The sequence below is a fragment of the Ctenopharyngodon idella genome, chromosome 11 (genome assembly GCF_019924925.1).
Source record: "Ctenopharyngodon idella isolate HZGC_01 chromosome 11, HZGC01, whole genome shotgun sequence".
Classification (NCBI taxonomy): Eukaryota; Metazoa; Chordata; class Actinopteri; order Cypriniformes; family Xenocyprididae; genus Ctenopharyngodon; species Ctenopharyngodon idella.
In genome coordinates, this window is record NC_067230.1 from 7,088,199 (window position 1) to 7,101,512 (window position 13,314).

General features: G+C 37.0%; 1 protein-coding gene across 1 annotated transcript in view; it reads left to right on the plus strand.

The window, feature by feature from the left end:
- Positions 1-13,314, plus strand: part of adamts9 (ADAM metallopeptidase with thrombospondin type 1 motif, 9) — a 58,216-nt gene that overhangs the window by 19,221 nt on the left and 25,681 nt on the right. Inside the window, exons 17-27 of the mRNA XM_051912463.1 lie at positions 386-552; positions 716-845; positions 1,067-1,193; positions 1,438-1,648; positions 1,774-1,935; positions 2,039-2,200; positions 5,361-5,480; positions 6,957-7,064; positions 7,170-7,337; positions 8,557-8,832; positions 10,644-10,805. Of these exons, the coding sequence (XP_051768423.1) occupies positions 386-552; positions 716-845; positions 1,067-1,193; positions 1,438-1,648; positions 1,774-1,935; positions 2,039-2,200; positions 5,361-5,480; positions 6,957-7,064; positions 7,170-7,337; positions 8,557-8,832; positions 10,644-10,805 (1,793 nt within the window). The remainder of the gene's footprint in view (positions 1-385; positions 553-715; positions 846-1,066; positions 1,194-1,437; positions 1,649-1,773; positions 1,936-2,038; positions 2,201-5,360; positions 5,481-6,956; positions 7,065-7,169; positions 7,338-8,556; positions 8,833-10,643; positions 10,806-13,314) is intronic.

Below are 13,314 nucleotides of genomic sequence, written 5' to 3' on the forward strand. Positions count from 1 at the left end.
GGGGAACAGGGGTTGGTCATTGTAATGTGTGAAGTAGTGAGGAAAGTAACTCAGGAAATTAGCTACATAATCACATTAGTGTGCATTTTTGAAGCATACTGACTTCAGTAGAGCAAGACGTGGCCTCTTCACGGAATACTGGATTTCTTTACCCCGATTAGCCTAATCTGCCCTGACTGTTGCTAAATCTGACTGTAAATGAAAACGTTTTATTTCTTAGGTCATGCAGGTCTTGTAGTGAGACAAATTTGTGTTTAAAACAAATGGACACTGCTTGAGCTGTTTATCCCGTGGCATGCCTGAATATATATTTGCTTTGACTTTTTGAGCTTGAACATAAAGAAAATAAAGCATGCATGCATGTTGTTTCATTTTTGTTTTGCAGCCTTGTCCAACAGCCGTGGAGAATATTTACTCAATGGAGATTTTGTGGTCAGTATGTTTAAAAGGGAAGTCAGAGTGGGGAATGCTGTTATTGAATACAGTGGCTCTGACCATGTCGTTGAGAGAATCAACTGCACTGACCGCATAGAAGAGGAGATTATTATCCAGGTAATATGGCTTCATTTGATGGCTTTTATGTTGGCTTTTATGTTGTTTAACATTGTGAAATCTCACAACTTCACATTTGAACAGTTCAGAAGTGTGTCAGTAATGTTTAAACTCTTTTGTAGCATGATATTTTTGGTCTAATTGTGATATTTTTACCAACTAGGTGCTATCCGTAGGAAACCTCTACAACCCTGATGTCAGGTATTCCTACAACATTCCCATAGAAGACAAACCTCAGCAGTTTTTTTGGGATGCGTACGGCCCATGGCAGGATTGCAGTCTTTTGTGCCAAGGTGGGTGTGAGAGAAGCAACAAATATTTTTTGTAAACTGTTTGCCAGAAACTTCAGTTTAGAATTTGGTAAACTTGAACCAGACGTATGATGCTGTCGGGTCATCCAGTTCAGTATTTCTTGGAAATTTGGAAATGCAACGGGGAACTTTCTTTCTTCTTTCTAGATCACAAACATGTGTTTGAATTGTGTATGTCTTGTGCTGTATGTTATGCGCTTTAGGAGAGCGCAAGAGGAAGATCTTGTGCAATCGTGAGTCGGATCGAGTGGTGGTGTCTGATCAGCGGTGCCATGGCTCTCCTAAACCAGCTGTGATCACCGAGCCATGCAACACAGACTGTGAACTCAGGTACATGTCCACATTCACTAGTTCCATAAACATTTAGTGTTTTATTTAACAAAAACATACACTACCATTCACAATATTATTGTTTTTACTGTATTTTTGTTCAAATAAATGTATCCTTGGCAAGCATGAGAGACTTCTTTCAAAAACTGACCCCAAACTTCTGACCAGTAGTGTATTTTTTTGTAATGAAACCAGAAATGTTACTAAATGAGGTTTATCCTGGTGGCATTTTGTTACTTTACAGGTGGTACGTTGCTCGCAAAAGCGAGTGCACAGCCACATGCGGTCTGGGTGTTCGGACTTTGGACATTTACTGCACCAAACAGGGCAGGTTGGATGGAAAGACCCAGAAGGTCGATGATCGGTATTGCAGCAGTCAGCGCAAGCCTGATGACAAGGAAGTGTGCCGTGGAGACTGCAACCCTGGTGGATGGGAGTACTCCTCCTGGTCTGAGGTGTGAGAAATGTTTCTGATCTCAAATCAATACCTTTGTTCAATGGTATTTATGCACTTGGAAAAATATAGACTGTATCTATATGATATGTAACTTACTATGAGGATTTTTTCTTGGTTATTTAGTGTTCCAGGAGCTGTGGAGGAGGAACGCGTCGTAGAAGTGCATTATGTGGAAAGTCAGCAGAGGCTGATGACGAAAGCAAGTGCAACCCACAAGAAAAGATCACAGTCCAACCCTGTAATGAGTTCCTGTGTCCTCAGTGGAAAACTGGAGACTGGTCAGAGGTAAACACCAGCATGGGGAGCAAATGTCATCTGGATTGATGCAGACTAAGTCCATCATGACTTATACCACTGCTAACATGTTCCTTCTGGATTCATATGGTAGTGTCTGGTGACATGTGGCAAGGGCTATAAGCACCGCCAGACCTGGTGTCAGTTTGGAGAGGAGCGTTTGGATGACCGTTTCTGTGACTCATCCAAACCAGAGTCAGTACAGGCCTGCCAACAGCAAGAATGTGCGTCCTGGCAGGTGGGACCCTGGGGACAGGTGAGAACAACTATTTCTTTTATTGCTGCGAATAAAACATTGTTTTGGTGCATGTCATGTTTAGGTATGTCAGGTATTACATTGAGTATATTTGATGCTTATGCCAGTGAAATAGAAATTCAAGCACATTGTGATGAGTGCAATGTAATTTTCAGGAGTGCAGTCGTTGCTGGCAAATATTGTAAACAGATTATCACAGCTGCGGTGTGGGCGGAAAGCGTCCACAAGGTTAGGGAACAGACAAAGAAAAATATTTTGTATTTTTGCGCTGATGGTGAGCATCTGCACCATCAGTGCACCAAATATGCTATTTATAAGGTGTCAGTGGATCCTTGAAAAGTATTAAAATATCTGTAATTTACTTTTCAAAATTTAAGGCCATAACAAGTCAGAAGAAAAAACTCTTAAATGTTGTTTGCAGAGGGCTTACTGGCTTACTTTTTTCTTTCTTTCTTTTTTTTTTTTTTTTTGATTGAAAGATACTTCTATTTAAGCGGTCGAGTTAATAGGATTCTGATGTATTTAAACATGCCATCATAGTCACCTTAAAGGTTTTAATTGTCAGTCAACAATTTAATTGTCAATTTTTTTTTTTTTTTGGTCAGCTGTGCATGAGAATCCATAATCAACATTCTAAAATGCTGCGTAAAACGTCTATGTAGAGGCATCATTGTGATTTATACTTTGCAAAGGTGATACAGAATTAGAGATGGTAATAGACAGAATTGTTTGTCATTATGATACATGTTAACCGCCTTTGAACACCAAAGAAGTAATATATACAATACTGTTCAAAAGTTTGGGCCTGGTAAGGTTTTTTTAATGCTTTAGTTTTGACAGAAGTCTCTTATGCTCACCAAGGTTACATTTATTTACCAAAAATACAGTAAAACAGTAATATTGTGAAATATTAGTATTTTCTATTTTAATGATTAAAATGTTATATAATCACGTGATGGCAAAGCTGAATTGTCAGCAGTCTTCTGTGTCACAAAATCCTTTAAAAAAGAATTCAAATATGCTAATTTGGTGCTTAAGAAACATTTTTTGTTATTATCAATGTTGAACACAGTTGTGCTCCTTAATATTTTTGTGGAAACCATGATAAAGTTTTGTCAGGATTCTTTGATGAATAGAAAGTTCAAAAGAACAGCATTTATTTGAAATTTTTTGTGACATTTTAAATGTCTTTATTGTCCTTTTCAATTCAACTATAATCAAGTAATAATTTCTTTAAATATTATATAAAATGTAAGAGTTTTATATATAAGCATTATCACACTTGTAGCCATGCAATATCGCTCTATATCAGCATGGCTGTGATTCGGCCGTAGGTAATCACAGCCCTGCTGATATAGAGCCATATTGCATGGCTACAAGTGTGATATTGCATTTATACAACAGTTCGACGGCACAAGTTTGTAAATAAATAAGAAACAACAACAGAGTGTCTTTAAAAACCCTCTTTTGTGAGGAACTACTTCCTTCCGCCACAGATTCAAATCTCAAATTGACAGCATAACAGATGAGAACTAGTAACGAAAGAACACTGAGTTGCTTAATTAAAGCTTATTGTATTACGTAGAGTATTTGTGTGAGAGAGATCGACTTAAAGTGAACGTATTACCTGCATCTGATATTCTTCAGGTCAATCTTATGTTCATAATCACAAAATCAGTTTGAATGTCCGCTGAGGAAAGCAATATCTTTGTCTTTGTCCTTTTAACATTTAAGGGGATTTCCCATGACAGCACTAGTCAATGCATGTCAGTTGCGTCTTGTAAGGTGTTGCTTAAAGGAAAAACAATGTCGTTGTTTACAACCTTGTTTCAGTCCTTTTCTATATAAGTCTTTGCGACTGACTCACTCATAAAGAGTCTTTGCCGCCTTCTAATGGCGTATTAATGTAACTTTAGCTGAAGTTGAAATCACATCACTAATGGACCCTTTCTCAATACCAAATATTATTATTTATTGAACAATAATATTTAAATGAGCAACAATAGCCATTTTAACAGTATAAGAGGCTTGTACAATAGGAAATAAACAAGGAAACAGGTTTAGTCAAAAGTACAAAAGCATCGCTCTAGTTAGTAAAAGATTTAAGTTCAATGTAAATAAAACTTAGGCTAATATAGCCCTTAAGCCAAATCTATTCTCTGGAACAAGTAATATATAAGACCAAAGATTGCCCATTTCATATACACAAAATGAATTATACTTCATGTTTAAACACTATCTACATAAGGGCTAACGGCAAATTCCTGAAAGACTGGCTGAAATGAAGCTGTTCTCTCCGGGTACGTGAGCGCTAAACAAATTTTCAAATAGGTGCTATTTTTACATATAAGTCGCATATTTGAGTTCTAAATAACTACATTCTTGCCTAAAAAAACTCTTAAAACTACATTTCTTGACATAATAACAGTAGTATCTGTAAAAATATGGTAGACTTGCTTGTCCACCATGACACTTGCTGTGAGAATACTGAAAGCGGAGTGATTCAAATGGTGAAACAGTTCCCGTAGTAATACTGGTAGAATATTGCATGGCTGGAAAGACCTCTCAGCCATTCAGATTTGAGAACCAGTATGAACTGTTGTATAAATATAATATTTCATTCTCCTAAACTTGCAGCCCTGTGAATATCATCCATTCATGGATAATGTGTTTTCTGCCTACTTGAGCAGTTTATGGCTTATCTTCAGAAAAGCAAATAGTTTCTTCAGGGGAATCACAGAATTTGCAGCGTTTGTGTGGGCAAACTATCTTTAAGTCCTAAAGTATGATAGAGATTAGACATCACTCTTGCATAGATTAAGCAATCATGATAAATGCATGTTTGAGGTGCTTTACTGAAGCATATGCGTTCTAGCCGCAAATGCTGCTACACAAGCTTGACCTTTTTGCAGTCAAGTCAGCGATGAGGAAAAGAGATAAAGAAAAGAAGAAAGGTGGACAAATTACTGGCCCACGTCCCAGGTTGCCCATGCGGGTGCTTATCTCAACAGTGATGGTCTGATGCCAGCGCGAGCCGATAGTGGACAGTCTTAAATCTGAATTTATTCTCTAGAATAGCATAGTCAAAGCATTACTATGTAATATTAAATTAGCCTAGATACTGTCACTAACTGACCACCCTCTTTATTTGTGCATGTAGTGTACCACCACATGCGGCCCAGGCTATCAAATGAGAGCTGTGAAGTGTGTGGTTGGCTCATACGGCTCTGTCATGGATGACACTGAATGTAATGCAGCAACACGTCCAACAGATACTCAGGTAAGAGTATTGATCTCTAACATTCATATTGACTCTCATTCATTTCTTTCTCACTACTGATTGCAAACTAAGAACTGAGTTAGTTTTTCATAATATGACTTTTGGAAACCATAAAGGGATCAATCAGTCTATTAGAATATCTGAATTAGATTTGACCAGCAATCATAAATGATTGGAAAGATGTATTGGTCAAAAAGTGTGGGAATCCATGTGTGTGAGCCTTTCATTTTTGCATTTGCATGTGTATTTTTTCATGATAAGCTGCCGTGGTTATAACGTCCCTGTCTATATAGTTCCAGTACAGATTTATATTTAATGCTCATTTAAGTTAATCTGCAGTCATCTGGATCTCGATTTTATCAACCTTCACAATCTACACATACCTGCAAAATTACATTTACCCCTCCCCCCTCCTCCTTGTGCTGCAGAGCTGAAGTGGCTGAACACTGTGTTTCACAGACTATTTTATGAACTTTCCTGAGGCATTGGTTTTATAGAGCTTCATTTTCACAAGGGTTTTAGGAGATGAAAGAAAGAACCCTTTTTCCCACCATCAAGCCATCCAGCATGATAAACGTCTAGGAACATATACCATATACATATATTGTAATATACACTATAAGAGACAGAGAGAGTAAAAAATTTAATAAATAAGGGATATTGTACAGTCAGACGGATTATCACAAAATAAGCCCAGACAGGATGATCAGGACCCGGACGCAAAGCGGAAAGATCTTGTATCACCCTGAAGGAGTTTATTTTGCGATCATACCAGGATGATTGTACATTATCCCACATATTACACAGCTACTTACAAAATAAGTAAATAAATGCACAAGAAATTTCAATCTGAGTTCAAATTATTCAGTTATTTAAAACATAAGCAGAAGGAACAAGCATAGCTATTCAGTAAATCAGTTGCTATGTAGGAAAACAGTCAACTATACTATAGTTTTGATACAAAACTATTTGATCACAGAATGCCATGATTGACCAGTAAGAATCAAGTATTCCAGAAAGACTTGTAAAATGATTGGGCAGAATCAGAGGGGCAATAATGCTGCCTTCACATGCTCTCGGAATTATCGTGAATACCTAGTTTCCTAGGTAAATTGCACATGAACGCCCTCCCATTTCGAAACTTGAATGCGATAAGCTTGTAATCACGACTTCAGAAGTGGGAATTATCAAATTTCCGATAACACGTGAAGGCAGCATAAGTGTAGGTAGGCGGGAGTGTGAGAGAGTCAGGAACCGAAAGGAGGGATAGGGCATACAGTATGAGAAAGCGGGAGGCCCCTGGTTTAAAATCCTCTACTTACCATAAGGCGCAGTGACCCAGAACAAGTGACTGCAGCCAGTCAAGCATAAATCAAGCACACTGGCTCCAGCCATGAATCCCTACCGGCCTCACCCCAGTCACGGATCTTCATTACTGAAAACTGGTTGTCCTTCTCCACTTCCTCCCTTCCATAGGATTGTGAACTCTCGCAGTGCCCGGTGACTCATCCTGTCATCCCAGAGACCAAAGTGATGTCACATCCTGGTCATAAAACACAGTGGCGCTTTGGATCATGGACACAGGTACATCCCTGATAATGTGATGAATATGAATTAATAAATACTTATTATGCTAGTCTCTGTAGTATTTTACTGTAGTTATTGTAAAATGGTTGTTCTTTATAATAGTGCAGCGCCACCTGTGGAAAGGGCACCCGGATGCGCTACGTAAGTTGCCGTGACCAGCAGGGTGGAGTAGCAGAGGAATCAGCCTGCGCTCATCTTACAAAACCTCCTGCTAGTGAGGTGTGCTCCATAGTGGCGTGTGGACAGTGGAAGGTTCTAGAATGGACTGCGGTAAATAAAATATACCTGTTTTTTTATATCTTATTGTAATCTGTTAAAGCTTAAGTTTGTCAGTTTTGCACCACTAGCATCACCAAACAATTACAAAAATAATGATTGTTTTCCAATATTTTATTACTTTTTATTTAATCACTTTAGTTATTTTATTTTATTTTTAGCTTAACATTTATTCATATTCATATTCATATTCATATTTATTCAACATTTTATAACGTATTCAGTGGAAGCAGGAAAATCTCCAGGAAAATTTACAGATTTACTTATTTTAATTGTGACTTAGAAATAGTGCAGAAGCTTAAATATACTTAAACATTCATTTCCCCCCTAAAATATTCTCAAGTTTATTTTCAAGTTTAAATTACATTTTGTTTGCTCAGACATTTGGACCCCGCTGTATTAATTCAGTATATATGAATTATATTAACATGCCACTGTGTTAGCCAGCATTCTTTCAACACTGTAACTATTGTATTTTCATTCACAGCTGTTCTGCAGCCTAACATTCTAGACCAGTGACCTTGATCATTCTGCTCTCATTCTAGTGTTTAGAGCTCAGTTGTAATTGGAAACTGATTGAGAGTTCATTTTGTGTGGGTCTTGTGTGCAGATGGGGTTCGGTGTGCATACTGCTCAAATTTATATAGGAAGACAAGAATTACTATGGAGTAGCTGGATTGCTTAAGTCAATGGCCTCCTGCTTTCCACTGGTTTAAAATTGAGACAAACCAGTAAATCAACATTACATAATCCATGTTGCAGTATCTGAAAAAGTCCAAAGAACTAAACTAAAGGGACTATTATTCTTTTTTCATTTCATTTTAAGTAATAGTTCATACAAAAATGTAAATCTATTAAGCCATTACGAAGCTTGACAGTCTTTGTAGGTTAAAACTGTAGTAGGTTATCTTAAAATTGGCATGAAATGAAAATTGTGATAGTTTTTCTTTATTGTGACATTATATCTGACTGAAATGGCTTCTCAAACAAGAGAAAATTTAGGGCTGGACTTGATTTTGTCAATCAGGAACTGTTTGGATGGTTGGTTTGTTGTGGTTTGCTTGTAGTCGATCTCAGATTTTTGTTTTGTTAGTTATTTTGATTAAAGATTACAACGTCACACATATTGAAAAAAATAATGATGTGCACGGATAAATCATTTAAAATAAACACTGCAATATTCCATAAAAAATGTATCTGTCTGTATTTGCAGTGCTCCGTATCCTGTGGTCAGGGTACAACTACACGGCAAGTGGTGTGTATGAACATCAGCGATCAAGTTGTGGAAATGAGTGAGTGTGACCCAGATGATCAACCAGCAACAGAGCAGGAGTGTGCCATGCCCCAGTGTCCGTCTCGCTCCAGCGACCACGGGGGCTTTTTACCTAACCCTGATTCTCGGAAAAAAAATGTTCCCATCGGACGAACTGACCGTAACAGAGCTGGCAGACCCCAGTCGCATCAATGGAGGACTGGACCATGGGGGGCGGTAAGTACCTCTAAACATCTTAGAATGATTACATCTCTGCATGCCCTGCTCTGTATGTCTCTGGTATTTGATACAGTCCAAAGACTAGTCCTGTTAGGGACCTTTTGCCAACCCAGGAACAGAATGACTAAGGTGTTGTACATGAACTCTCAAAGTCAACCAAAGAGCAGCATTTCCTCTGTCTGATAAATGATGCTGTTTCCTTCATGATATCAGTGCTTTAAATAGTCTGTAGAATTCAAAGAACAGCTAAATATTGTGCAGTATTTGGGAAGTTCTTCCTCTGTGTCTTAAAGTAGGTATTTGTAGACCTTTTGAACATTGTTTCCTTTATAGCTATATATAATGTGTGTCCTTCCGAGTAATAGTAATCACTAGGAATTGAATGATTTTTTGATATGACTCCACTTAATAATTTTTTTTTTAAGATTTCATTCATGATGCTTTAAATCTTGTGATCTATTAGCAGACATCACAGTAACAGTTTTCGCTCTGACCAAATCAAACAGTTGTTAGATGTCTTAAACTGACATGTCAAGATTTGACACATGATTCCTGAGTCTTTATGACAGATTCATGAAGGAAAAAACCTAAAAATGTTCAAAAGCTTGGGGTCAGTAAGATTTTTTTGTTGTTTGATATTATTTTAATTCAGAAAAGATGCATTCAGTTGATCAAAAGAGACAGTTTCAAATATGTATTACAGTTTCACAACTCCTTTCAACACTGATAAAAGTAATTAGAATTTAACTGCAACATGAAGGTGCATTTATTTATGGCAGCGGCTATTTGCACTAAGTGAAAATAGCAATATATTCTATTTACACTAAGTGAAAATAGCAGCATTTTCTTAGCGATATGCTATGTACACTAGGTGTAAACAGCGATAGATTGTATTTACACCATGTAAAAGTATCAGTTCTTTGCAATAAGAGTAAATAGTAATTAGTATGCTATCTATACTTTATATTGGCAGATACTATTTGCACTTCAGATTTTTGTACATTAACAATAATTTCATACAGTGTAAATGATTATATTTATTAAAATTATTAAATGTATGCTGCCTTATTGGGAGAATAAAAACCCTCCCTACACCTTCCCCTAACCCTACCCAATAAACACTTTTAATATTATTAAACACTTGTTCGCAGTTTATTTCCACTTTTAGAACATTCTTTTAATTTTTATTAAAAATAAATGCAAGCTTGGCAAAAGGCGGATTTGAACCCGCATTGATCGTGTTAAAAGCAAGATATACGAGCCTTACTCACTACTGCTGTGCCACTGAAAGACATTGAATTTTGTGCGTCTTTTTGACTTGAGTGGCCCAACCAGGCATTGGTGGGAGGAGCTAGTGTAAACTAGGGATGCTATTTGCACTTAGTGTAAATAGACACTCTGTTTATGGCATGTCTATGTATTATTTTTGCCATTCAGTCTTTCTCTCTTATCATATTTAATTCAGACTGCAAGTTCAGAACTTAGTCAAAACGTCATATATTTTGCCAGACCATCAAGAGTATTTTATATGCTGAACCATTTCTGAAACAAAATGTCATTTGGGTCTAGTCTTTTCTAAAAACAATGGAAAACCCCACTTCTTGATTCCCAGTGGTAATCTTTCTCATCAAAGAAATCTGTGTTGGTCAGTGTTTGTACATTGATGTATATTTTCGTATATTATCAAAGCTAATGGGATGTGAAATTGGTCCAGTGAGAATGTGCTTGTTTAAGTTTTTGATTGTGTGGAAGGCGTATGTGGCCCTTCTCTCATTATGTAGCTTCTGTTTCTCTTTCACACCTCTCAGTGTTCAAGTACCTGTGCCGGAGGATTCCAGAGGCGTGTGGTGGTGTGTCAGGATGAGAACGGCTACCCTGCCAACAGCTGTGATGAAAGCACACAACCCACAGAGCAACGCTCCTGTGAATCCGGCCCCTGCCCTCAGTGGGTCTATGGCAGCTGGAGTGAGGTGAGTTGCCCTGAATTGAAATGAATTTAACTTCACTACTGTTCAAAAGTTTGGGGTCTTTTTTTGAAAAGAAAAAAATACTTTTATTTAGAAAGGATACATTAAATTGATTAAAAGTGACAGTAAAGACCATTGTTACAGAAGAACTGTTCTTAACTTTCTATTAATCAAAGAATCCTGAAGAAAAATGTTTCACGGTTTCCACAAACCATGCAATCTTGTAATCCATTAGCTCTTAGCAAATAGAGTAATGTGTTTTGTATCTGATTTGTAAAATTAGGCAGTAGGGTTAATATAATTTCTTTGCTATTCAGACTACAAAAAAACAAAAGTTATTTGAGTAGGTTAGGCTAAAATATCTGATTTTGTCTATCTGAAAAAAGCCTTAGAACTGTCCCTACTCAGAAAAACACTAGCCGCTTTTCCACTGTCGGGCCAGTGTGAGCCAGGGCTTTCAATGGGCCGGGTTGGGCTAATAGCCTCGGACCTATAGCATCGAGCCCAAAACTACGCTGCATTTCCACCGTCGGGCCAGAAGCTCCACCGCGCTTTGCTAAAACAACGTCGCACAAACCCATAATTTCACCAACAAATGGAAGTTTTATCAGAAAACTAATCAGAAAGAAATCACTGGAAACTAGCATGATCGCAAAACGAACATGATAAAAGCGACCGTTTGTTGGCATTTTTGTAATTTACTTAAAGATTTAAAACCCAAGCATCGATGTTTTACCACAGTTTTACAACAATAAGTGATACATTGATTATAATTATTTAATTTGTGTCAAGATTGCACATTAGTCACACAGAAATAAAGTGTTATTTAACATTATTTCACAAAAGAAAGATGACACGCGTTCAGTCGCCTCTGTTTCTGTTTATTTATAGTCACGGGACAATATGTTTACATCACATTTAGAAAGAATGATAATTTCTACAAATTTTCCACCCAAAAAAAAAAAAAAAATGACCCGAGGAGCTTTAGTGACAGTCCCAATACAGTTATATTTTTCAGTCAAAGAAACAGAGGAAGCTCCCGAAGAACCAGACTTGCTTTATTTTATGACATAGGCCTATAAATGTATCAGACAGTCCGGTATAAAGAGACTAATGTACTGACTAGGGCTGGGTAAACAATATCGATTTCTCGATTTTAATTGATTCTCATTTTTACGAACCGATATCAATTCTTAAATCTTAAGAATCGATTAGTCTAGTCTGTTTTCAGTTGATGAACAGAACATGTAGCGTGCCTCCCATTCAATAAATCGCAATAATCTTTGTGCTTTGATACTTTTGATATGAAGCAAAGTCTCAGATTTCAAATGACGTCCATCTTATTATGAGATTCAAAAAATAAATACCGTTTTGGCGCTGTTTAATGAGATGTGACAGATCGCTTTAGCGCCTCAGTTAAAGAGAAGCGGCAGCACAGAGCACATGTGAACATCCTCTCCTCCGCTTTAATACCAGTTACAGCGCGAAATAAACATGACTAAACATCTGAAGGTATGTTAAAATATACAGTACAACTTACCGAAATCCGTATCATGTCTTGTGTAATAGCTCAATCAGTGTTTCAACCTCTGAAAGACGTCAATAAAACAGCTTGTAAACAGTGTCACATAACCTCATGACCATAAACTCATTAGTCAGCTAGAAAAGTGAAATCTAGAAAGCAGCATTCTGATAAATATAGCTATGCACCGTTACATATTCATTATATTGTTCTTCAATATTTAATGCATGTTTGAATAAATCAGTTATGACAGCCACGATTTAAATAAAAAAGGAGTAGAAATATGATTATGTAATTCTAAACTTTATTTATTATAAAAAAAACATAATTTAGTGTCATTTAAGTGTTTGTATATAAATAAGTTAATTTTAACCTTCATTATTATAGTAAAGTAGTACCAACTGACTCCCATGTGTAGTTTACAGCATTAGTTGAGAGATTTTTTTCCTCTAGAAAATTTGCCATGTACTGTAACTGATATACTACATTCAAAATAATCAAATCGAATCGAATCAAAATCGGAATCGAATTGCAAGCATGTGAATAGCAATCAAATCGAATCGTGAAAATTGTGTCAATACCCAGCCCTAGTACTGACAGATAAAATAAATACACGATTGTGATAGCTTTATGATTTGTCTGATTTCTGTTGTCATATTTACTATGTTTACTATGGTAATGGTTAGTGCGTATAGTCTTTTGCATCGCAAATAAATATTTCTGCCTTATACGGTGATCAGAATCCACATCGGATCACAAACAGAAGTTAGTTCAAACACTCGCTGCTATCTGAAAGTGAGTTTTGAGCTAAAATGATTTTAAACGTCTTTAATACTGATTTTAGCTGGTATATTAAATCATCCACGGTGCTGCCATCTCCAGACTCAGCTAAACTCTTCCTTTATTTGTAACCACTCCTCAAGCCCAAGCTGGCCCGCTTTGGACTAAGGTATTCAGTGGGCCAAAAAACCCTGGTCGTTGGCCACGAGG